Raw genomic sequence first — 26,028 nt, 5'->3', positions numbered from 1 at the left:
CAGCCAGCTGCGCCACAATCCATCTGTCAAGTAGAAAATTTAGATACTGCTTATGTGGGGAGGCTAATTTACGACACCATAAAAATCTCTAGCAAGCATGCAAATAATGAGGAAGTATTTCATCAGTGTCACAAATGGACGGTGAAGCAACAGCTCCCCTGGTGGCCAGAATACCCTCATGAAAAAGCTGGAATGTTAAATAGCCTCTGTGTATCTGTCTATATATGTTGTGTGTCTATGACATTGAATGTTTACCATGTATATGTATGAGTCCCCTGCAGGGTGAGAAGGACGGAATATAAATATTTATTTATTTATTTATGACATTTATATGCCGCCCTTCTCACCCCGAAAGGGGACTCAGAGCGGCTTACAAGATACATATACATACAATATATTATATTATTCGCATACTACAATATCAGTATTATATAGTACTACATTGTACTATACCATTATATTGTAATATTATTTTTGTCGTGTCAGGAGCGACTTGAGAAACTGCAAGTCGCTTCTGGTGTGAGAGAATTGTTCATTCTCAGGTATGAAAATGATTTATCATTTGTGTAAAGGACTCGAGGAATGTTCTGTCCATCCCATCACATTCAAATACATGCCTGTTGGGAATATAAAAGGTCTTCTATGTCTCTGAGTGCAGATGGAAAAGTGGGGTGGCAGAGGAAGATCAGGATTGTCCCTACCGAGTTGTGACAGTCGTCATGATCTCAGGCTTAATCTCTGCCTCTGGCTTCAGGTATTGGCTCATTAAATATCCCGAGGCCTTCCATCTGGATCCGCATTTAGAAGAGGCTATTGCTGAGATTTTGGAAGTGGTGAAGAAAGAAGGCCATAAGGAATGCTGCAATCTGCTTGACACATCCACCGTGTGAGTCTGATTTCTTTTTGGTTCACAAAATACTGACCTAGAGAATATTAGTTTTGGATCACTTTCCTCGTCTGGATGCTAGAAGTTCATTCTAGACATTGATTTTGTTCCCCTCCCATAAATCTTCCAGGTTGTAATCCTAAAATGGGGTGACGAAAGAGGAGAAAGACCTTAATTAAAGCCTTTCCAGAACTGTTTTCAAGGTGGGAGAAGGCTCAACATGGGGAAGCAGGTTAATTTTGCCTGCCTGCAACTATTTGCAAATTACTGTATTTTTTGGCTGTGTATACAAGACGACCCCCAACTTTTCCAGTTAAAATATAGAGTTTGGGATATACTCGCCGTATAAGGTTACCCCTCTTCCAAAGTAAACCAAATAAAATTTTTAAAAACATCAGATTTGATTTCAGTATGGTAATTTTCCTATTACCATACTTCCTTCTTTGCCTCTCAGATCTCGCATGTGCGCCCCTGCGCCACTTCATTGCAATCTTCAGGAGCGAGATCTGAGAGGCAGAGAAGGAGGTATGGTAACAGGATACAAGGGTGGACCAGATGGGTGAAAGAGGTGTGTTTTTCGGGGCACAGTGCTGCTCTATCTCTTTTTTCCATATCCCTCCTTCCTTCTCCCTTCCTCCTTCCTTCTCTCTCCCTCTATCCTTCTCCCTTCCTTCTCTCCCTTCCTTCTTCCTTCTCTCTCCTTCCTTCTATCTCCCTCCTTCCTTCTCCCTTCCTCCTACCTTCTCTCTCCTTCCTTCTCTCCTTTCCTCCTTCCTTCTCTCTTTCTCCTTCCTTCTCTCTCTTCCTTCTCTTTCTCTCCCTCCTTCCTTCTCCCTTCCCCCCCTCTCTCTCCTTCCTTCTCTCCCTTCCTCCTTCCTTCTCTCTCTCCTTCCTTCTCTCCCTTCCTCCTTCCTTCCCTCTCCCTCCTTCCTTCTCTCTCCCTCCTTCCTTCTCCCTTCCTCCTTCCTTCTCTCTCTCTCCTTCTCTCCCTTCCTCCTTCCTTCTCTCTTTCTCCTTCCTTCTCTTTCTCTCCCTCCTTCCTTCTCCCTTCCCCCTCTCTCTCCTTTCTTCTCTCCATTCCTTCTCTCTCTCTCCTTCCTTCTCTCTTTCTCCTTCCTTCTCTCCCTTCCTTCTCTTTCTCTCCCTCCTTCCTTCTCCCTTCCCCCCTCTCTCTCCTTCCTTCTCTCCCTTCCTCCTTCCTTATCTCTCTCTCTCCTTCCTTCTCTCTTTCTCCTTCCTTCTCCCCCTTCCTTCTCTTTCTCTCCCTCCTTCCTTCTCCCTTCCCCCTCTTTCTCTCCTTCCTTCTCTCCCTTCCTCCTTCCTTCTCTCTCTCTCCTTCCTTCTCTCCCTTCCTCCTTCCTTCTCTCTCCCTCCTTCCTTCTCTCTCCCTCCTTCTCTCTCCCTCCTTCCTTCTCCCTTCCTCTTTCCTTCTCCCTTCCCCCCTCTCTCCCTTCCTCCTTCTTTCTCTCTCTCTCACCTTTCTTCTCTCCCTTCCTCCTTCCTTCCTCCTTCCTTCTCTCTCTCTTCTTCCTTCTCTCTCTCTCCTTCCTTCTCTCTCCCTCCTTCCTTCTTCCTCCTTCCTTCTCTCTCTCTCCTTCTCTCCCTTCCTCCTTCCTTCTCTCTCTCTCCTTCTTTCTCTCCCTTCCTCCTTCCTTCTCCCTTCCTCCTTCCTTCTCTCTCTCTCTCCTTCTTTCTCTCCCTTCCTCCTTCCTTCTCTCTCTCTCCTTCCTTCTCCCTTCCTCCTTCCAGCTGTCAGGAATTGTGGGAGTTGAAATCCAAAACACCTGGAGGGCCCAAGTTTACCCATGCCTCCTCTAGAGCTAGTAATTTTTAATCCCCAGTTTTTCTGTGTTTCGTTTACTAAATGTGAAAGACTGTGGGGCTGTAGCTCTAATTCTTCTCTTAATTGTAAAACACTATTTCTCATCGGTTGAAGGGTCTTAACTCTTGATTTGTCCTTTTCCTTAAAATCCTCTTTTTATACCAGAGCTATAAATGGAATCTGTCTGTTGGTTGTTTAGTGTCTCCACATACCCATACCCCCCATGTACACTTACTTTGCTAACACATCTACCATGTTTCCCAGGAACCTTCTGGCAGACAAAGGTTCTAATGTGCATGCAAAGGGATTTTCAAGTCCAGCACATGTCCTAGCTTTCTGACTCTTTCCCTCCAGAGTAACCCAGACGTGGGACCATTCTCTCAGTTGCCAAAGCAGCCCCGGTTGTGGCAAGAAACGGAAAGTTTCGCTGCTTTTTGACCACCTTGATGCAGATGAGCTAGCCAGCCACCTCAGCTACCTGGAATTCAAGGCCTTCTGCCACCTCTCGGTATGAACTGCCCAAACCTCAGGCTCATATGTACATGTATTCACCTTGTTTTTAAAGTATATTGTTCTAGCCGTCCCCTGCCACGCATTTCTGTGGCCCAGTCTGATGATCTGGAAAGTAATGAGAAAGTGTTGGTTTCTAATATATGTAATTTATTTATGCTTGTGGGTAAACAGTATTTCTTGCTGTTTCTTTGTCAGTGTTGATGTGGAGATTGTCTGGTTTGCCTACTCTGGAACATGCGACATATCATTGTTCTTCTTTAGGGGTCCCTTTCAAATCTATGATACTATATCTCTCTCTGTGTGTGAATCTATCTATATCTATGGCTGGATGGCTCTTTGTCAGAAGGGCTTTGATTACATTTTCTTGCATTGATGAAGGGAGTTGGATTGGATGGCCTTAAGTATTTTCTGTTGGTCATGGGGATTCTGTGTGGGAAGTTTGCCCCGATTCTGTCGTTCGTGAGGTTCAGAATGCTCATTGATTGTAGGTGAACTGTGAATCCCAGCAACTACAACTCCCAAATGTCAAGATTCTATTTTCCCCAAACTCCACCAGTGTTCACATTTGGGCATATTGAGTATTCATGTAAAGTTTACTCCAGATCCATCATTGTTTGAGTCCACAGTGATCTCTGGATGTAGGTGAACTACAACTCCAAAACCAAAGGACACTGCCCACCAAACCCTTCCAGTATTTTCTGTTGGTCATGGGAGAACTGTGTGCCAAGTTTGGTTCAATTCCATTGTTGGTGGGATTCAGAATGCTCTTTGATTGTAGGTGAACTATAAATCCCACCAACTACAACTCCCAAATGACAAAATCAATTTTTTGAGTGATGGTCACTCCTTGGGTTAGTAGGTGTCTTGTTGCCAAATTTGGTGGCAATTTGTTCTGTATGGGAAGTTTGCTCCAATTCTGTCATTCGTGGGTTTCAGAATGCTCTTTGGTTGTAGGTGAACTACAACTCCCAAACTCAAGGTCAATTCCCACCAAACCCTTATAGTGTTTTCTATTGGTCATGGGAGTCCTGTGTGCCACGTTTGGTTCAATTCCATCGTTGGTGGAGTTCAGAATGCTCTTTGAGTGTAGGTTAACTATAAATCCCAGCAACAACAACTCCCAAGTGACAACACTTTGAGTGATGGCCACTCCTTGGTTTAGTAGGTTTCTTGTGGCTAAATTTGGTGGCAATTTGTCCAGCGGATTTTGAGTTATGATGTCACTCAAAACAAACAGTGTATATATATATATACACACACACACACACACACACACACACACACACACACACAAATAAAAATTCTGGGGGCCAAAAATTGTCCCAAGGGGAAATGTTTAAGAAGCCCTGGTATAGAAGAAGGAATTTCAATGGATTTTGCTTGCTATTTGGTTGAATGATAAGCAGCACGTGCTAAAATTCCCTGTATTACACAACCATTAAATGGTACATTCCATTATCAAATGTCCAAAATCTAGCCATCTACTTGGAATGGACAAAGATGTGTGAAAGCATTTAGAGTGGCCTGATCCAGTAGAACATTATTTTTATTGTATTATTCTTATATTGGTCAGTACCTGGACTTCCGGAATTACGTACTTTGTGGGTCAGTGCGGGGCAGTCCAGCGCTAGAGCGTGCTATCACCTTATGCAACAGCATCTCTCAGTGGGTGATGGTCATGGTCCTCAACAGGCCCACACCCCAACAGCGAGCCGAAGTCTTCACCAAGTTCATCCGTGTTACGCAGGTAAGGTTGCCAATTGCAGCAAACAACTTTCCTGGAAGAGAAATGTAAAGTAGTGGATGGAGGTGGGAACTGAGTTAACCAGGATCTCCTGTTTTACCCCTTTCTGTCTTTTCCCCAATTCCATTGCAGAAATTAAGACAATTGCAGAATTTCAGCACCCTGATGGCAATCGTGGGAGGACTCTGCCACAGTGCCATAGCTCGGCTCAAGGACACGCATGCACTCCTCCCGTCTGAAGTCACAAAGGTAAGGAACTGGTGAGGAGGGAGAAGCTTTAGCCCCAAAGTGCTATGAGATGGGGGCTATCTTCTTGGCAACTGTACACTGTGCTGCCCAAAAGCACCAGATTTGATGGCCAAAATTACACTTGGGTTTGTTTTGGCAGCCATTTAGAAAACTTCTCCAGGTCTCGCTCCCTTGGTAGTTTTGCCAGATTGAACTACACCGGATTCCATACCAAAAATGTGACACCTAGAAATGATTCCTGGTGATTTTGCAAGTGGCAGTCCCAGTGATATAATTTAGAAAAGAGGTTAAGCCTCAATCACAGTTGTACAGAATATACCATTTAAATAAACGAACCAAAAATACACTCACACAGATCTAACAAACTGGAAATACATATGCACACAATTACCCTAAAGACACATGTAGAAGTCTAGTCAAAAATCAACTCAAGAAAACTGGGTTGACTTTTTCACTGGTCAATGTGAGTACTGTACCTTGAATCTTATCAATAAAGAACCATACCCTTCTCTGATTACGTTGTCGAGCAATTTAGAATGGCTGTGGATAGGCCCAAGCCATTGTGGGTTGCCTGGTGAGAAAGAGTAGCCAATATTACAGAATAAATCTCACTAAGTTGAAGAGAAAGCCATCGAGGGTTTTTTTTTTTAATTTCATTCCAGCTGGAAAGGATGACGATTGCAGTAATCTGCCAACAAAATCAACATGCCCTCTGTGCAAAAAGATACAATATTTATAGCATTCAGATTCAAAAGTTCCCATGCCCCCCTCCCCCCCCTTCTGAGCTGGCATTGTTATGATTGGCTGTGATGTCAGCAAGCCAGCAGGAGAGCCAATGGTGGCCTGAGCCCTGCTTTGGCCTCTCAGGCAATGAGGTGGAAGGGAGGTGGGCAACAGGGAGACAATGAAGAAATGTCTAGTTGACTGGATTAAGATGACCAGTGTTTGCTAAATGGCTGGGCGATGACCTTTAGGCTCTCAAGCCTAGCCAGGGTTATTGTTTGACTTCTTGAATTCACTTTTTTGGTCTAGCCCCTAGAGGCTGTTTAGGATTGACACAATGGAGAGGCTGTAGCGAACTTCCTGGTTCCTCGCAGTCAGCAAGATGCCTTTTGTGTTGGGCGATTAAAATGCCCATTGATCCTATCACTCCAGGTGGTCTGGCCTTGCCCTCCGAGGCCTGGTTTTGATCAGAGCCATTTATTTATTGTCCATGCAAATGGGCTTGGTGAAACCTTTTGTTAAGGGATTACCAACTCAGGGGTCATGGAAGGACTTCCTGAGCCACGAGAGTTGCTGGTCTTATGAAACAGAGGCTTTTCCTTCATTTTTCAAAATATAGACACACTCACATATAATGATATGGGGAAGGGGGACATACAAGAAATTCATGAGGGATAGATCATGCAAAGTCAAAGGGGAACCATGTCAGCCCTCCATCCCTCCAAAGTTCATCAAAAATCCATAAAGATTGGTGAAAATCATATGAATTCATAGGGTTTTGGCAAGAGGGTTCCCAAGAGTTCCAAAGTCCTTTAAAAGTTGATTTAAGTTCCATAAAGTTTATGAAAGTGGGGGAAAGTTCATAATAGTTGGGCCATGGAAAAAGCCTTAGATTCCCACATGTGGGAGAGATAGGGGATTACGGGATCATTTCAGCCTGGTGTCCTTGGCAAAACTATGAATTCCCTGATTTTGAACCATCTTTTGAAGAGTCCTGGGGGTGGGTGGGTGAGGGGGTTACCTTCAATCTCAATTAGAGTGTTGAAAGGAAAGAAATCAGCCCATCCCAGAAAATGACCCTAAAAAAGAACAAAATCCCTGAGGCAGCATTGGTACTTTCATATCTCTACAGAATGACTCTCGACTTATTCAGGGGTTAAATCAAAATCTGTAATTTTGGCTGCAAAATATGCCCTTGATTTATATACCAAGTTGACATATACATGAATATATATATTTATATTTATTTCTGAAGTCAGTGCTTTTGCCCTGAGATTCATCCCCTTCACACTAAGGACTGGAGAAGAGGGTCCAGGCTCTGAGACCTGCTAACTCTATGGCCCCTTCTACATTGCCATATAATCCAGATTATCAGAGGAGATCCATATCTGTTTTTGTTGTGGATTCCAATAGAAGCCTATTAGCAGTGCATGACTCATCTATATTACATTACAGTACATTGTAAAACCTGACACCCCTCCTCATGCACTGACAAAACACAGACAATCTAGCTCAAAGACTTGCAGCAGAGACCACTGAAGACCATAATGGCAGAGACGGCTTTCTGGTTCTGGGCCCATAACCTGTTGAGATTAATTTCACAATTCAGCAGCAGATCAGTTGCACAACTTCAGCGCTTTCCAGTAGCTTCTTCCTGCACAGTATTTTCAGTCAACTGCTCGCACAAACTGCAGTCACTCTGGAACTCTTTTACAGACACTTGAGCACATGCCTGGCCATTGTCAGTTTTGCTATTGTTTTCCCCTCCAATCTAGATGACACTACAAACTTACCACAGCACACAGTTATATCTTGTCTTAGCAGACAGGTTCTTTTAATCAGTTACATAGAGCCTTCGATGAACAGCATCACAGCACAAGGAGGGAGTATACACTCTACATGACCTCCTTATATACAATTCTATACAATCACACATAGCAATCTCTGATTGACTCCCAACTCATTAACTTAACTCAGACCCAGGATTGCATCATTCACAATCACCTGGACTAGGCCAGAACACATTCCCCAAATGAAGTTCTATATACAGTTAATGCATGACTCAGCATTTCCAATAGAAGCCTATTAGCAGTGCATGACTCAGCTATATTACATTACAATACATTGTAAAACCTGACAGTTTTGAACTGGATTATGAGTCTAAACTGCCATGTAATTCAGTTCTGGATTTTATATGGCATTGTAGAAGGGGCCTATATCTGAGGAATGAGGTGAAATCCATCCATGCCTGTCATATACCAACCGTACTCTCTTCTCAGATAAGGCTTGCTTCTCTTTTCCTTGCACAGGCACTCTCCGAAATGACAGAGTTGCTTTCGTCGAGTGGAAATTACGGATCGTACCGACGGGCATATGCCGATTGCTCCGGCTTCAAGATTCCCATTGTGGGCGTCCACCTCAAGGACCTGGTCATGTTGCACGAAGCCATGCCGGATCGCGTGGAAGGTGGACAACTCAACCTGAGCAAGTTGCAGAGCCTGTTTGAGCCGGCGTGGGAACTCAGGATGCTCCAGCAAAGCCAGCCGCCATTCCAAGCCAATAAGGATCTGATCCGTCTGCTCACTGTGAGAAAGATTCTTTGATGGAAAAGGAGAAGGGACCACAAGGGTGGGATTGGGGGTGCATGCTCTACAACAGGCATGGGCAAACTTCGGCCCTCCATGTGTTTTGGACTTCAACTTCCACGGGCTATTAGAAATTGTGGAAGTCCAAAATACTTGGAGGGCCAAAATTTGCCCATGCCTGCTCTACAAGAAGAGTGCTCACCTATGAAATGCCCTGAATTGTGGATATAGCAACTGGATGGGCAAACATCAATGGGTCAGTGTTGACTGTGTGAAATCCTTAGCAGGCATCTCATATCATGCTCATGTTTTGGGGGGCCCTTCCACTGCACCATTATAACTCCATGATATCCTTAAATCCTATGGAATCCTAGTTTTCACAAGGGATTTAGAATTATGTTGTCAAAGACATTTATGGCCAGAATCACTGGGTTGCTGTGAGTTTTCTGGGCTTTATGGCCATGTTCCAGAAGCATTCTCTTCTGATGTTTCGCACACATCTATGGCAGGCATTCTCAGAGGTTGTGAGGTCTGTTGGAATCTAGGCAAGTGAGCAAATACTTTTTTGGGTTTCAGGATTTTGAAATTTGTGATATGCATTACATTCAATGGCACAGTATTTATTTATTTATCGTGTCATCAGCAACCATACCATTGTATTACATTTCTAACAGAACCAAACAAACAGATAAAAAAACCACAAATTTTGCAAACTTGGTAGTTGAGTAAATGTCCTTTGACCAGTATCTGGCCACTTGGGAGTGCCTCTGGTGTTGCCGCAAGAAGGTCCTCCATTGTGCATGTGGCAGGGCTCAGGTTGCATTGCAGCAGGTGGTCAGTGGTTTGCTCTTCTCCGCACGTGCATGTCGTGGATTCAACTTTGTAGCCCCATTTCTTGAGGTTGGCTCTGCATCTCGTGGTGCCAGAGCGCAGTCTGTTCAGCGCCTTCCAAGTCGCCCAGTCTTCTGTGTGCCCAGGAGGGAGTCTCTTATTTGGTATCATGCACGGATTGAGATTCTGGGTTTGAGCCTGCCACTTTTGGACTCTCGCTTGCTGAGGTGTTCCAGCAAGTGTCTCTGTAGATCTAAGAAAACTATTTCTTGATTTAAGTCGTTGACGTGCTGGCTGATACCCAAACAAGGGATGGGCTGGCGATGTCACTGCCTTGGTCCTTTCACTATTGCCTGCTACTTTCCAGCGGATGTCAGGTGGTGCAATACCGGCTAAGGAGTGTAATTTCTCCAGTGGTGTAGGGCACAGATACCCCGTGATAATGTGGTATGTCTCATTAAGAGCCACATCCACTGTTTTAGCGTGGTGAGATGTGTTCCACACTGGGCATGCGTACTCAGCAGCAGAGTAGCATAGCGCAAGGGCAGATGTCTTCACTGTGTCTGGTTGTGATCCCCAGGTTGTGCCAGTCAGCTTTCATATGATATTGTTTCTAGCGCCCACTTTTTGCTTGATATTCAGGCAGTGCTTCTTGTAGGTCAGAGCACGATTCAGAGTGACTCCCAGGTATTTGGGTGCGCTGCAATGCTCCAGTGGGATTCCTTCCCAGGTAATAATCCTCAGAGCTCGGGATGCTTCTCTGTTTTTGAGATGAAAGGCACATGTCTGTGTTTTAGATGGGTTAGGGGTCAGCTGGTTTTCCCTGTAATAGGCAGTAAGAGCACCTAGAGCTTCGGAGAGCTTCTGTTCAACCATCTCAAAGCTCCCTGCAACCAGAATGGCACAGTAGACTCGAGTAAATATGGCACTTATTGGGTTGTTGTAGGTTTTTCCAGGCTATATGGCCATGTTCTGGAGGCAATTTTTCTCCTGACGTTTCACCTGCATCTATGGCAAGCATCCTCAGAGATAGTGAGGATGCTTGCCATAGATGCAGGCGAAACGTCAGGAGAAAAATTGCCTCCAGAACATGGCCATATAGCCTGGAAAAACCTACAACAACCCAGTGATTCCGGCCATTAAAGCCTTCGACAATACTTCAGATGTTGTCGAAGGCTTTAATGGCCGGAATCACTGGGTTGTTGTAGGTTTTTTACTTATTGGGTCGCTGTGAGTTTTCCAGGCTGTATGGTCATGTTCCAGAAGCATTCTTTCCTGACATTTCATGCACATCTATGGCAGGCATCCTCAGATGTTGTGAGGTCTTTTGGAAACTAGGCAAGTGAGATTTATATATTTGTGGAATGCCCAAGGTGGGAGAAAGAACTCTTGTCTGTTGGAGGCAAGTGGGAATGTTGCAGTTGCCCACCTTGATTAGCACTGAAAAGCCTAGCAGCTTCAAGGCTGGGCTGTTTCCTGCCTGGGGGAACCCTTTGTTGGGAGATGTTAGCTGGTCCTGATTGATACCTGTCTGAAATTCTCTGGTTTTTTGAGTGGCCAGTTACAACTGTTTGGTTTCATCCCTGACCACACAAGTCTCCAGCCCTCAATGAGTAATTAACCTAGATAGATTAGAGTGAAGGATTCTTTCCCTAAATTCCTTTTGCATGGCCAAGAATGATATGACATTCACCCCAAGCTAGGCCGGGACAGCGTTGCTTTGATACAACCGCATCGAGAAAGGCCAGAAACTAGGAAATTGCATAATTTGGGATGCGAAATAGCAGGCTGGTGTGTGTGAAAACGGAGCCACAACCACAGCATTGTGAAGCAACCGCCTCACTCATAGGCAGAGTGCCCGGCCTAGCAGTCGACCTGCAAGTGACTCAGTCAGGACTATCTCTGGGTTGCTTAGCAACCACAACTACTACGATTGGGAAATTGAATCACGGGCCTAGTTTAGGCATGGGCCAACTTGGGCCCTCCAGGTGTTTTGGACTTCAACTCCCACCATTCCTAACAGCTTCAGGCCCCTTCGTTTTCCCCATCAGCCTCTTAAGCTGGAAAGAAGAGACGAGCGGAGTGCCGCAGGCTTCTGTCCTGGGCCCGGTCCTGTTCAACATCTTTATTAATTTGGTATCAGCCATTGATTGAGGTTCTGGGTTTGAGCCTGCCACTTTTGGACTCTCGCTTGCTGAGGTGTTCCAGCGAGTGTCTCTGAAGATCTTAGAAAACTATTTCTTGATTTAAGTCGTTGACGTGCTGGCTGATATCCAAACAGGGGATGAGCTGGAGATGTCTCTGTCTTGATCCTTTCACTATTGGCTGCGACTTCCCTGCGGATGTCAGGTGCTGCAATACCGGCTAGACAGTGTAATTTCACCAGTGGTGTAGGGCGCAGACACCCCGTGATAATGCGGCATGTCTCATTAAGAGCCACATCTACTGTTTTAGCATGGTGAGATGTGTTCCACACTGGGCATGCATACTCAGCAGCAGAGTAGCATAGCGCAAGGGCAGATGTCTTTACTGTGTCTGGTTGTGATCCCCAGGTTGTGCCAGTCAGCTTTCATAGATTAGAGATGAATGGCCAAAACTTACTATATGAAGTTCAACAGGGACAAATGCAAGATACTCCACTTAGGCAGAAAAAACGAAATGCAAAGATACAGAATGGGGGACAATGCCTGGCTCGAGAGCAGTACGTGTGAAAAAGATCTTGGAGTCCTTGTGGACAACAAGTTAAACATGAGACAACAATGTGATGCGGTAGCAAAAGAAGTCAATGGGATTTTGTCCTGCATCAATAGGAGTCTAGTGTCTAGATCTAGGGAAGTAATGCTAGCCCTCTATTCCACCTTGGTTAGACCACACCTGGAAATTGTGTCCAATTCTAGGCACCACAATTCAAGAGAAATATTGACAAGCTGGAATGTGTCCAGAGGAGGGCGACTAAAATGATCAAGGGTCTGGAGAACAAGCCCTGTGAGGAGCGGCTTAAAGATCTGGGTCCTTTTATTTATTTTGGTCTCTCTTCTGGACATGTACTATCTTGTCAATATAGAATCATATCGTTAGAAGAGACCACATGGGCCATCTAGTCCCACCCCTTGCCATGCAAGAAAAGCACAATCAAAGTACTCCTGACAGATGGCCATCTAGCCTCTGTTTAAAAGCCTCCAAGGAAGGAGCTTCCACCAGACTCTTGTGGTCAGGAAGTTCTTCCTAATGTTCAGGTAGAATCAGCATCATTATCTGTACAATACCATTGGAATTGGCTTTGGATTGATGAATATGATTATCTGGTTTTGGATCGATGTACAATAGTTGTCTAATATTTACGTAGGGTGGGGTAGAAATGTACTAAATAAATAGATAAATAAATAAAGTCCTAGTTTCCAGGGCAGAAGAAAACAAGCCAGCTCCCTCTTCCTTATGACACCCTTTCTCATATTTATACATCGCTATTATGTCTTATCTCAACCTTATCTTCTCCAGGCTAAACAGGCGCAGCTCTTTAAGGCGCTCCTTCTTGAATTGTGGTGCTCAGAAGAGGTCTGACCAAAGCCTTTAAATGCCATCTACATAATATTTGAATTATGTGCACCTTTTTTGATATGGAGTCTCTTAAACAGGTACATTTGAGAGCTAAAACCTATCCAAATCCATGAGTGGTAACTTTTGAAACTAAGCAGAGTCAACCCTGGTTAGTAATTAGATTAGTATTGTAGTGTACCACAATTCTGGGCACCACAATTGAAGAGAGATATTGACAAGCTGGAATGTGTCCAGAGGAGGGCGACTCAAATGTTCAAGGGTCTGGAGAACAAGCCCTATGAGGAGCGGCTTAAAGATCTGGGCCTGCAGAAGAGAAGGCTGAGAGGAGACATGATACCCATGTATATATATGTGAGGGGAAGTGGGTGCAAGCTTGTTTTCTGCTGCCCTGGAGACTAGGACGTCGAACAATGGCTTCAAACTACAAGAAAGGAGATTCCATCTGAACATGAGGAAGAACTTTCTGACTGTGAGAGCCGTTCAGCAGTGGAACTCTCTGCCCTGGAGTGTGGTGGAAGCTTTTAAACAGAGGCTGGATGGCCATCTGTCAGGGGTGCTTTGTATGCAATTTTCCTGCTTCTTGGCAGAATGGGGTTGGACTGGATGGCCCATGAGGTCTCTTCCAACTCTATGATTTTATTATTCTTTATCCTTTAAATAAAGGAGGACCTCAATAGGATTCTTTATTTATTATTATTATTATTTATTTAAAACGTTTATATCCCAATCTTCTCAACCTCCATAGAGGGACTCAGAGCGGCTTTACATATACCTTTCTTCACCTCTTAGCTCTCCCTAGACCTCTACTACACAGACGAGGAGATCTACGCACTCTCGTACGCCCGTGAGCCCCGCTGCCCAAAGACATTGGTAAGAGGATGAGTCAAGTCAATACCAGGAAACCAGAATAGTGAAACGTCTATTTGAAAGACTTGCATCCCTTAAATGTGACTATTGTTCTTCTTTCTTCGCAGCCACCTATACAATTCAAACCACCCATAGTGTTGGAGTGGGCGCCTGGAGTCACCCCCAGACCTGACCGCGTCACCATCAAGAGGCATGTCCAAGAAATGGTTGAGGTATGAATGAAAAGCCAAAGATATGGGGTGTTGCAGGTCGTTAAAACAGTCTTAAAATAGGGTTGCTGTCCCAGAGATACCTCCTTTAGAAGAATGGGAAAAATATACTATAGATATCCTGATAATGGACAAAATAACTGTATTATTAAGAGGAGAACTATTAGATAACTTTGTTAATGAATGGCAATCAATGATTCAGCATCTTAATGTAAAATTAAACTTAAAATGCATATAGAAGATCCTATAAGATTGTAGACAAGGAAGAAGCGGATGTAAAGTAAGAGTCTATGATATTTTTATATGTATTATTTATATAGTAGACCAGTGTTTCTCAACCTGGGGGTCGGGACCCCTGGAGGGGTCGCGAGGGGGTGTTAGAGGGGTCACCAAAGACCACCAGAAAACACAGTATTTTCTGTTGGTCATGGAGGTTCTGTGTGGGAAGTTTGGCCCAATTCAATCCTTGGTAGGGTCCGAATGCTCTTTGATTGTAGGTAAACTATAAATCCCAGCAACTACAATTCCCAAATGTCAAGGTCTATTTCCCCCAAACTCTACTAGTGTTTACATTTGGGTATACTTAGAATTCGTGCCAAGTTTGGTCCAGATCCATCATTGTTTGAGTCTACAGTTCTCTCTGAATGTAGGTAAACTACAACTCCTAAAACTCAAGGTCAGTGCACACCAAACCCTTCCAGTATTTTCTGTTGGTCATGGGAATTCTGTGTGCCAAGTTTGATTCAGTTCCATCACTGGTGGAGTTCAGAATGCTCTTTGATTGTAGGTGAACTATAAATCCCGCAATTACAACTCCCCCAGGACAAAATCAATACCCTTCCCCAATCTGTTACTATTCATAACAGCAGCAAAATGAGTTATGAAGTAGCAACGAAACTAATTTTATGGTTGGGGGTCACCATAAAATGAGGAAGCGTATTAAGGGGTCGTGGCATTAGGAAGGTTGAGAAGCACTGTAGTAGACCGTGACCCCTTAACGGAAATATATTATCGGATAAATGATTATAGAACATTAATAGATAGAAAGTATTGCACTGTATGCAACAAACACTTGCAAATGTATGCCTACTTAGATAAAATAAAAATAATTAGAAAATAAATAAATAAATATTATAATATCCCCCAAAAAATAGGGTTGCTCTGAGTTTTCAAATTTTAACTGTGTCATTGTGTGTTGTTAATGTCATTGCTTTGTTTTTTTTGAGTTATTTTACTGTTGTTGTTATTGTTTTTACTATTGTATTGGGCTTGGCCTCTTGTAAGCCACACCGAGTCCTTCGGGAGATGGTAGTGGGGTACAAATAAAGGATTATTATTATTATTTTTATTATTATTATTATTATGGGCTGTATGGCCTTGTTCCAGAAGCATTCTCTCCTGATGTTTTGCCCACATCTATGGCAGGTATCCTCAGAGGTTGAGAGTCTTAAAACACCCTATTTGCTCAAATCTAATGCTCACCTTTTCGGTGGGCTGAACTACCTTGCCAAATTTAGGATGCGCGTAATATGGTAATCTTAAATGCTGAGCCAAAGCAAAAGGGAAAGTTGCTTCAGGAGCGTCTGGAGTTCCTATTTGAGGGATGTCACCTCAAATATGGTGGCCACAGCTCAATGCTATGCAATCCTAAAATTTGTAGCTTGGGGAGCTACCAGCATTCTTTGGCAGAGAAAGCTCAAGACCTTGTAAAGCTACATGATTTCACACCATTGAGCCAGGACAGTTAAATACAGGAGAGTCTCGCTTATCCAACATAAACGGGCTGGCGGAACGTTGGATAAGCGAAAATGTTGGACAATAAGGAGGGATTAAGGAAAAGCCTATTAAACCTCAAATTAGGTTATGATTACATTATAATTTTACAAATTACGCACCAAAACACCAGGTTTTGCAACAAATTGACAGAAAAAGCAATTCAATACATGGTAACATTATGTAGTAGTTACTGTATTTATTTATTTATTTGCGACATGCCGCCCTTCAAGCGGCTTACAAGATATATATACATACAATATATTATCTTATTAGCATAGTACATATCAGTATTAAAACACCCAAACTCCACCAGTGTTCACCTTTGGGCATATTGAGTATTCGTGTAGAGTTTGGTCCAGATCTTCTACTCCCACCCCCATTAGTAGGGAAACCTCTGTACCCTTTTTACCATAGTTAACTTCTTTCCCTTTTCTCTTTCCTACTCGTTAAACTTTCCTACCCCCTTTTACCCCCCTTTTTTTCCTTCCCTTTTTTTTCCTTTTCCCCTAAAAATTCAATTTTTTTTTTTAAAAAAAGGAAAACTAGGCAAGTGAAGTTTATATATCTATGGAAAGTCCAGGGTGGGATAAATAACCCTTTTCTGCTTGAGGCCAGTGTGAATGTTGCAAATGGCCAGCTTCATTACCATTTTAATGGCCTTGCTTCTTTTTTGTTTACTATCCTGATTTTTATTTACTGTCCTGATTCTAAAAAAGGAGAGTAAGCAAAGAGCAACACTCAATAAAACAGGGGGATTCCAGACATGAATCAATCAGGGCCAGCTGATACCTCCAAACAAAGGATTCCCCCAGGCAGGAATCAGCCAGGCTTTGAAGCAGCAAGGTGATTAAATGGTCATCAAGATGGCCAATTGCAACATTCACACTGGTCTTAAGCAGACAAAAGTTCTTTCTCCCACCCTGGACATTCCACAGATACATAAACCTCACTTGCCTAGTTTTCCAACAGACTCCTCAACCTCTGAGGATGCCTGCCATAGATGCAGGCGAAACATCAGGTGAGAATGCTTCTGCAACATGGCCATACAGCTTGGAAAACCCACAGCAATCCAATAATTCTGGCCATGAAAGTTTTTGACAACAAATGGCACTTATTGCCATTCCAGATGGATATCTAAGACGGGTGGAAATTCTGTTGTTCTCCAGATCTTGTTGAGACTTTACCACTCTGTGTTCCTCAACATTCACTATCCTGACAGTCAATTCTTTGGGTCCTGAAGTTTCTGGGCCAAACCCAGAGACTTTAGTGATGTCTTTAAGCATTATATGATTAACATCAACCACAGCTTGACATTCAAATGCACAGAGATATTTTCCTGTTTCGAGAGTAAGAGAGAAACCTAGAAGAGCTGTTGTCTCATCAAGATGAAATTAGATTGCTCTTTCCAAAGTAGAGGTTGCTACAACTGAAAGGAGGAAGCAAAGTAAATAAACACAGAGATGTAACTGGAGCGTCATGTATTGTTGAAGGCTTTCATGGCCGGAATCACTGGGTTGTTGTAGGTTTTTCAGGCTTATGTGGCAATGTTCTAGAAGCATTCTCTCCTGACGTTTCACCTGTATCTATGGCAAGCATCCTCAGAGGTAGTGAGGTCTGTTGGAACTAGGAAAGGGGGTTTATATATCTGTGGAATTACCAGAGTGGGACAAAGGACTCTTGTCTGCTGGAGCTAGGTGTGAATGTTACAACTGACCACCTTGATTAGCATATAATGGCCTGGCAGTGCCTGGAGCAAACTTTTGTTGAGAGGTGATTAGACGTCCTTGTTTGTTTCCTCTCTGTTGTTGTGCTGTTGTAATTTTAGAGTTTTTTAATACTGTAGCCAGAAAAAAATACTCTAAAAAAAACCATATTTAGCCTGAAGAAGAGAAGGCTGAGAGGAGACATGATAACTGTGTATAAATACGTGAGAGGAAGTCATAGGAAGGAGGGAGCGAATTTGTTTTTTGCTTCCCTGGAGACTAGGAGGCAATGGAGCAATGGCCTGCATCTATGGTAGGCATCCTCAGAGGTTGCGAGGTCTGAGATGCAGGCGAAACGTCAGGAGAGAATGCTTCTAGAACATGGCCATATAGCCTGAAAAAACCTACAAGAACATAACTGGAGTGCCTTTGCAAGTTGCAGCGACCAACCAAGACGCACATGTTCTAGCAAGCTTCTTAGGTGAGCTGGAGGTTTATAGGTAGCCCTATCCTTTTGGCTGAAGCTGAGCCCCGTTTTCTCTCTCTTCTCTATCACTTCCTCCTTTTGTCCTCAGCTTACTTTCACTGCGGCAAAATGAGTTTAAAGGGCTAATGGCCTCTTCCCTCCTCACCTTTAAGAAACAGCTGAAGATATACTTCTGCTCATTGGCTTACAAGGAGGAGGAGGTGGAGGAATGCAAAGATACAGAATGGGGGATGCATGGCTTGAGGGCAGTACGTGTGAAAAAGATCTTGGAGTCCTCGTGGACAATAAGTTAAACATGAGACAACAATGTGATGCGGCGGCAAAGAAAAACCAATGGGATTTTGACCTGCATCAATAGGAGTCTAGTGTCTAGATCTAGGGAAGTCATGCTCCCCATGCTCTATTCTGCCTTGGTTAGACCACAACTGGAATATTGTGTCCAATTCTGGGCACCACAATTGAAGGGAGATGTTGACAACCTGGAATGTGTCCAGAGAAGGGTGACTCAAATGATCAAGGGTCTGGAGAACAAGCCCTATGAGGAGCGGCTTAAAGAGCTGGGCATGCAGAAGAGAATAATAGAATCATAGAGTTGGAAGAGACCTCATGGGCCATCCAGTCCAACCTCCTGCCAAGAAGAGAAGGCTGAGAGGAGACATGATGGCCTTGTATAAATACGTGAGAGGAAGTCATAGGGAGGAGGGAGCAAGCTTGTTTTCAGCTGCCCTGGAGACTAGGACGCAATGGAACAATGGCTTCAAACTACAAGAAAGGAGATTCCATCTGAACATTAGGAAGAACTTCCTGACTGTGAGAGCCGTTCAGCAGTGGAACTCTCTGTCCGGGAGTGTGGTGGAGGCTCCTTCTTTGGAAGCTTTTAAACAGAGGCTGGATGGCCATCTGTTGGGGGTGATTTGAATGCAATTTTCCTGCTTCTTGGCAGGGGGTTGGACTGGATGGCCCATGAGGTCTCTTCCAACTCTATGATTCTCTTCTGCATGCCCAGCTCTTTAAGCCGCTCCTCATAGGGCTTGTTCTCCAGATCCTTGATCATTTTAGTCACCCTCTTCTGGACACATTCCAGCTTAGAGTCAACACCTCCCTTCAATTGTGAAGCCCAGAGAGGAGGAGGAGGAGGAGGAATAGATAATAACATTACTAATATACCTCTGAGTAACATCTGCAATCTATACTTGGGTCTTGTCTGGCCTGTTGACATTTTGAGCAATGACCAATTTATATGACCCCAAGGAACTCTGTTGACTCTGGGAAATCGACACTTCTGCCTTTATGTTTGCTTTATGTCTGATATAATAGGTTGTGTTGAAATGTTATTCTAATTGGCTAAGTTATACTTTGTTTTTTATACACATACATACACACATATTCATAGACACATTCATATACACATATACACACAAATATGCATATAGACAAGCACTGACATATACACAAGATGCATGTACATATATAAATACACAAATATACACAAACATATATATATACACACACGCACATATATATACACACAAATACACATATATACACAAATATATACACACACATAACACATATACACAAACTGGGCCACAGCAACGCGTGGCAGGGGACGGCTAGTAGATATATAAATCCCATTTTCCTAGCTTCCAACAGACCTCACAACCTCTGAGGATGCCTGCCATAGATGCAGGCGAAATGTCAGGAGAGAATGCTTCTGGAACATGGCCATACAGCCCGGAAAACTCACAACAACCAAGTGGATGGAGCCTTGACTTTCCCAGGAGGCTCAGGCAAAAGCAAACTACTGCATCATCTCCTTGCTTGTGTGTTCTTCCTCATTAATATATTTTGCTTGACCGCACCCTGATGTTGCTTGGTTACATATGTGCCTTTATATGTGAAATTTTAGTGAGTATGTAACATTTTTTGGGCCCGTGACTAATGTCATTTTTGCTGTCCTGTGGTCACTACCCAAGAATTGTGTCAAGCCACACTGTTTGCCCAACCTGCGTCATGGTTGTCCTGCCATTACAAGGGAGTGGTGTGGTTTTGTAGCTCATTTTTTTGGATGCTCTTTTGACCCCCGGCAGTGTGCATGGGGCCCCCTCAGCCCTGCCTTTTCCCGCTTTTCTCCTCCCCTTCCACAAACGCACACCTCCTTCTGTGAAGGCAGAGGCTCAAATCCGACCACTTCAACCACTTCCTTTTCTAGAAATAACGTTTGCTGCCGAGACGAGCCCTGCGTGCTTTGTGGGGGAAGAGGCGGAAAGAGATACCACATACCCTTCACAGGTTTCACACAGGAGAACAACAAAGGAGTGGCTGAACATAGCTCTGCATTAAAGTTTGGGGGGCCTCATTTACCTTTAAGAAGGTGCATGGTTTTCAGGTCAACATTTCAAATCAAACCCGAAATGCACGTATACGAACAACATCAGCGTGTGGTTATTTATATTATTTATTTACAGTATTTATATTCCGCCCTTCTCACCCCGCAGGGGACTCAGGGCGGATTACAGGGTACACATATATGGCAAACATTCAATGCCAATTTTGACATACAACGTATACAGACATACACAGAGGCTATTTAACTTTTTCTGGTCGCCAGGGGAGCTGTCGCTTTCATCGTCCATCTGTGACACTGATGAAGTACTTCCACATTCCCCGCATGCTTCCCTGTTGCTGGAGTCTTTTTTATGGCCTCATAAATTAGTTAATTTAGCCTCCCCACACTTTAAGGTGGTACCTAATTTTCCTACTTGACAGATGCAACTGTCTTTCGGGTTACAAAGGTCGACAACAGGCTACACACAATTGGTTGGAAACCCACTCCAACCCAGACTGGCTTCAAACTCATGACCTTTTGTTCAGAGTGATCTTAATGCAGCTGACACTCAGCCAGCTGTGCCACAATCCCGGTGCTGGTTAGGATGACCAAGGTCAGTAATGAGGAAAAACACACAACTAAGAGATTTTTTAAATTTATGGGATGCAGTTAAAATGCATTTAAAAATACAAAGTTTTTAAAACTTGGCATTATACTAAATGTCCTTTGACCGGAAGCTGGCCACTTGGAGTGCCTCTGATGTCGCTGTCAGAAGGTCCTCCATTGTGCATGTGGCAGGACTCAGGTTGCATTGTAGGAGGTACTTACTTGCTTAGGCGATCCCTCGTTGTCCAAGGATGATGGTCCTCAAAGATCGGTGTCCTGGTGGTAGGTCCGTAGGTGACTGTGGAGCCCTATTCTTGATCTGCATCTTCTCCTGCAGTGAGGGCATCTGTTTCCAGGTGGAAGGTGGTCCCGGTTGCAGTTGGCTTGAGCGCCTTCCTCTTGGCATGTTCCTCTCTTTCACCCTCCATTCATGCCTCTTCAAATTCTGCAGCACTGCTGGTCACAGCTGATCTCCAGCTGGAGCGCTCAAGGCTTCCCAGTTCTCAGTGTCTATGCCAGAGTTTTTAAGGTTGGCTTTGAGCCCATCTTTAAATCTCTTTTCCTGCCCACCAACATTCCGTTTTCCATTCTTGAGTTCGGAGTAGAGCAACTGCTTTGGGAGACGGTGCTCAGGCATCTGGACAACATGGCCAGTCCAGCGGAGTTGATGGCGGACAACCATTGCTTCAATGCTGGTGGTCTTTGCTTCTTCTAGCACTCTGACATTTGTCTGCTTGTCTTCCCAAGAGATTTGCAGGATTTTTCAGAGGTAGCGCTGATGGCATCGTTCCAGGAGTTGCATGTGACATCTGTAGACAGTCCACGTTTCGCAGACATATGACACGGTTGGGAGGACAATAGCTTTATAAACAAGCACCTTGGTCTCTCTATGGATGTCCTGGTCCTCAAACACTCTGCTTTATTTGGAAAAATGCTGCACTCGCAGAGCTCAGGCGGTGTTGTATTTCAGTCTCAATGTTGACTTTTGTGGAGAGGTGGCTGCCAAGGTAGTCCTTTGGGGAGATGGTAGAGGGGTATAAATAAAGTTTATTATTATTATTATTATTAAAGTAGTGGAAATGATCAACATTTTCTAATGTTACACCATTAAGCTGTATTTCTGGCATTGGAGAGGGATTGGCTCATGACTGCTGGAAGAGCACTTTGGTTTTCTCAATGTTTAAATGACAGGCCAAGCTTCTCGTATGGTTCTGCAAAGGTGTTTAGAGTGGCTTGTAAGTCTTCTTCCGAATGCACACAGACAACGTTGTCATCAGCATACTGGAGTTCTATATTAGATGTTGTTGCAACGTGGTTTTGGCTTTCAGCCTACTGAGGTTGAATAGCTTGCTATCTGTCCGATAGATGGTTTCCACTCCGGTGGAAAGCTTCCCGTCAACAAGATGAAGTATCATAACAGTAGCATAACAGAATAGTATGAGCAAGCCTTATAGATGTTTTCCCATTTGTGATCTTCTTTGCCCCCCTCATTTTCTTCCTTCTTTCCCGCATCAGACTGTATTCAAGAATTATGATCCTGAACAACGGGGCTGCATCTCTCAAGAGGATTTTGAAACCATCTCTACAAGTTTCCCCTTCTCCTTCTACGGGCTTGAAAGAGACCGGTAAGGCTTTAACCTTTGGAAAGTTACTAAAAAGCTTTATTTAGGGTGTGATAACAACTTTTGGGGAGTCAGAACCATGAAGCTTATTGAGACCTCTCAACAAGTCATCTTGTATAAGGTGATTGAGTCTTTTCCAGAATCCTCTCCAAGACAAATTTCAGCAAACTCGGTCTGAGTCAGAAATTCAGCAAGCAGATGTGCTACCTTGGAGAGGATTCTCCATTGCCTGCAAAAAGGACCTAGATCTAAATAATTCAGGGTCAAGACTCACTGTGTCTTCTCTCTTTCTGCACAGTGAAGGAGCCTGGAGTCGGGAAGAGTTGGCGGAATACTTCATGCGAGCCTGTGCCATCGTCTCCAAACTTGGTCTTGGCTACCTGCATGATTTCCACGAAGCCACCTTCAAGAAGCCCACTTTCTGTGACAGCTGTAATGGTTTTGTAAGTTTACAATTCCTTTCCCTCCTTTGCCATCAAAATGCCCAGTTTCCAGCATGAAAGCAATGGCATCTCCTAGAATGCAGTGGACATTATGCTGCTAGGATCCAATTCTTGTGGTTGGCCTTAAAGCTATCATTTTTAAAAGTGTCCTTGCTCTTGCGTTTGCCCAGAAGTAACTGGAGGTGGCCAATGGCAAAATGACTGAAACTACCATATATACTTGAGTATAAGCAGAGTTTTTCAGCCCTTCTTTAGGCTGAAAAAGCCTCCCTCGAGTCAAAGTTATTTATTATTTTACTGTGTTGTTATTATTATTACATGCATTATTGTTCTCTATTTATTATAGTTATTGTTACATTTATTATTTTCCTCTATTATTGTTATTATTACATTTATTATTTTACTCTATTATTATTATTACATTCATTTTTTCCTCTACTATTGTTATCATTACATTTCTATTATTTTACTCTATTATTATTATTACATTTATTATTTTCTCTATTTATTCTTATTACATGTATTACTTGTCTCTGTTATTGTTATTAAATTGATTCTTTTACTCTAATATTACATTTACATTACCCTATCTATTGTTATTACATTTATTATTTTACTCTATTTATTATTATTATATTTATTATTTGTCTCTGTTGTTATTACATTTAATATTTTACTCTAATATGATTACATTTTCATTACTTTACTCCATTTATTATTGATACTAAATTTATTGTTTTACTCTATTTATTATTATATTACATTTACATTACTTTACCCTATTTATTGTTATTATTACATTTATTATTTTACTCTATTATTACATTTATTATTTTTCTCTTATTATTATTACATGTACATTACTTTATTATTATATTTATTATTTTACTCTATTTTTATTATTACATTCATTTTTCCTCTACTACTGTTATTATTACATTTTGATTATTTTACTCTATTATTATTTTTATTAAGTTTATCTTACTCTATTTATTATTACATTTATTATTTGTCTCTCTTATTGTTATTACATTTAATATTTTACTCTAATATTATTATTACATTTACATCACTTTATGTATTATTATTAAATATATTATTTTACTCTATTATTATTACATTTACATTACTTTACCCTATTTATTTTTATTATTACATTTATTATTTCACTCTATTATTGTTGTTATTACTACATTTATTATTTTACTCTATTATTATTACATTTATTATTTTCTCTTATTATTATTGCATGTACATTACTTTATTATTATTATATTTATTATTTTACTCTAGTATTATTATTATTATTGTTATTACATTTCAATTATTTTACTCTAGTATTATTATTTTTATTACATTTATTATTTTACTATTTTTATTATTATTGGAAGGATACATAAACACATTTATATTGAAGAAGATTAGAATAATGGTTTAATCAAAGTTGGGAAGTCTTAACTTAAATTACAGTTTTATGTAAATATTCAAAAATATTTAACCTACTGATGCCTCAATTAATTTAATTTTATTGGTATTTATTTTTAAATTGACCAGTAGCTGCTGCATTTCCTCGGCTTATACTCAAATCAATACGTTTCCCCAGTTTTTTGTGGTAAAATTAGGTGCCTCGTCTTATATTCGGGTTGGTTTATACTTGAGTATATACGGTAATACATGGGTTCTTCTCCCATTTTTTTTCTAGCTCTGGGGAGTCTCCAAGCAGGGATATCGATGTCGAGGTAAGCACGCCCTCTACTGGAAACGAAAGAGTGGTGTAGACAGGAATCCAATACTTCCAAATAAATCTGCATATTGCAAAGCCTATATTATTTACTATATCCATATGCAAGTCATTTGTGGCATGCTTTTGCATGGGGAAGAAAAATAACACCTTTTGTGTTGAATAATAATAATAAACAATGGGGACTCGGGGCAGTTTACATGAGGCTAAGTTTAGACCCAGACTTTGATGTAGTTTGGAGGAGGACAGGGGCACAAACCTGCTTATCTTCCAATGCAATCAGATTTTTCTTTTGTTTGCTTGCAGACTGTGGCATGATCTGTCACAAGCAATGCAAAGACCAGGTGGAAGTCGAATGCCAGCGGCGCCTCCACTCCTGCACCTCTAACGGCACCACGCCACGCGCTGCCACACCAGCAGCCACCTCGACGCATCCCTCTTGCTCTGGTAACGAGTTCACAGGCAAAGATAATAAGAATAAGAATAAGAATAATAACACTTTATTTGTACCCCGCTACCATCTCCCCGGAGGAGCTCCCGGTGGCGCAGTGGGTTAAAGCACTGAGCTGCTGAGCTTGTTGATCGAAAGGTCGCAGGTTCGATTCCGGGTAGCGGCGTGAGCTTCCGCTGTCAGCCCTAGCTTCTGCCAACCTAGCAGTTCGAAAACATGCAACTGTGAGTAGATCAATAGGTACCGCTCCGGCGGGAAGGTAACAGCGCTCCATGCAGTCATGCCGGCCACATGACCTTGGAGGTGTCTACGGACAACGCTGGCTCTTCGGCTTAGAAATGGAGATGAGCACCACACCCCAGAGTCAGACATGACTGGACTTAATGTCAGGGGACTACCTTTACTTTTACCTTACCATCTCCCCAAGGGACTCGGTGCGGCTTACATGAGGCCGAGCCCAAACACAACAATACAAGCAATAATAACAACAATACAAGCAATTAAAAAGCATAGACAAGAAAATACACAACATTATCAATAAAAACATAATTAGAAACAGTGGGAAGGCCAAATGTAGAGTTAAAAATGGAAATAATGCTGGGACATGAACGAAGGCTGTATTAGAAGGCGGTATTTCACACATAATAATACTAATAATAATACTAATAATAATAATAATACTTTATTTGTACCCTGCTACCATCTCCCCAAGGAACTCGGTGCGGCTTACATGAGGCCGAGGCCGAACACAACCATACAAGCAATAATCACAACAATACAAGTAATTAAAATAAAAACATATAACACATAACATTATCAATAAGACAACATACAATTAAAAACTGTGGGAAGGCCAGATGTAAAATTAAAATTAGAAATAGTG

The 26,028-nt window shown here is 42.5% G+C and overlaps 1 protein-coding gene across 1 annotated transcript in view; it reads left to right on the top strand.

The window, feature by feature from the left end:
• The window catches only part of LOC132780183 (RAS guanyl-releasing protein 4), a 44,791-nt gene that overhangs the window by 14,411 nt on the left and 4,352 nt on the right, over positions 1–26,028 (top strand). The window contains exons 5-15 of the mRNA XM_067462259.1: positions 755–886; positions 3,063–3,216; positions 4,795–4,968; positions 5,098–5,214; positions 8,247–8,522; positions 13,701–13,781; positions 13,886–13,990; positions 22,404–22,513; positions 22,809–22,953; positions 24,656–24,692; positions 25,001–25,141. Of these exons, the coding sequence (XP_067318360.1) occupies positions 755–886; positions 3,063–3,216; positions 4,795–4,968; positions 5,098–5,214; positions 8,247–8,522; positions 13,701–13,781; positions 13,886–13,990; positions 22,404–22,513; positions 22,809–22,953; positions 24,656–24,692; positions 25,001–25,141 (1,472 nt within the window). The remainder of the gene's footprint in view (positions 1–754; positions 887–3,062; positions 3,217–4,794; positions 4,969–5,097; positions 5,215–8,246; positions 8,523–13,700; positions 13,782–13,885; positions 13,991–22,403; positions 22,514–22,808; positions 22,954–24,655; positions 24,693–25,000; positions 25,142–26,028) is intronic.

Source organism: Anolis sagrei, chromosome Y (genome assembly GCF_037176765.1).
Source record: "Anolis sagrei isolate rAnoSag1 chromosome Y, rAnoSag1.mat, whole genome shotgun sequence".
NCBI classification, from domain to species: domain Eukaryota; kingdom Metazoa; phylum Chordata; class Lepidosauria; order Squamata; family Dactyloidae; genus Anolis; species Anolis sagrei.
Note: the sequence above shows the minus strand (reverse complement) of the source record. Positions and strands in the feature narration are given on the sequence as shown.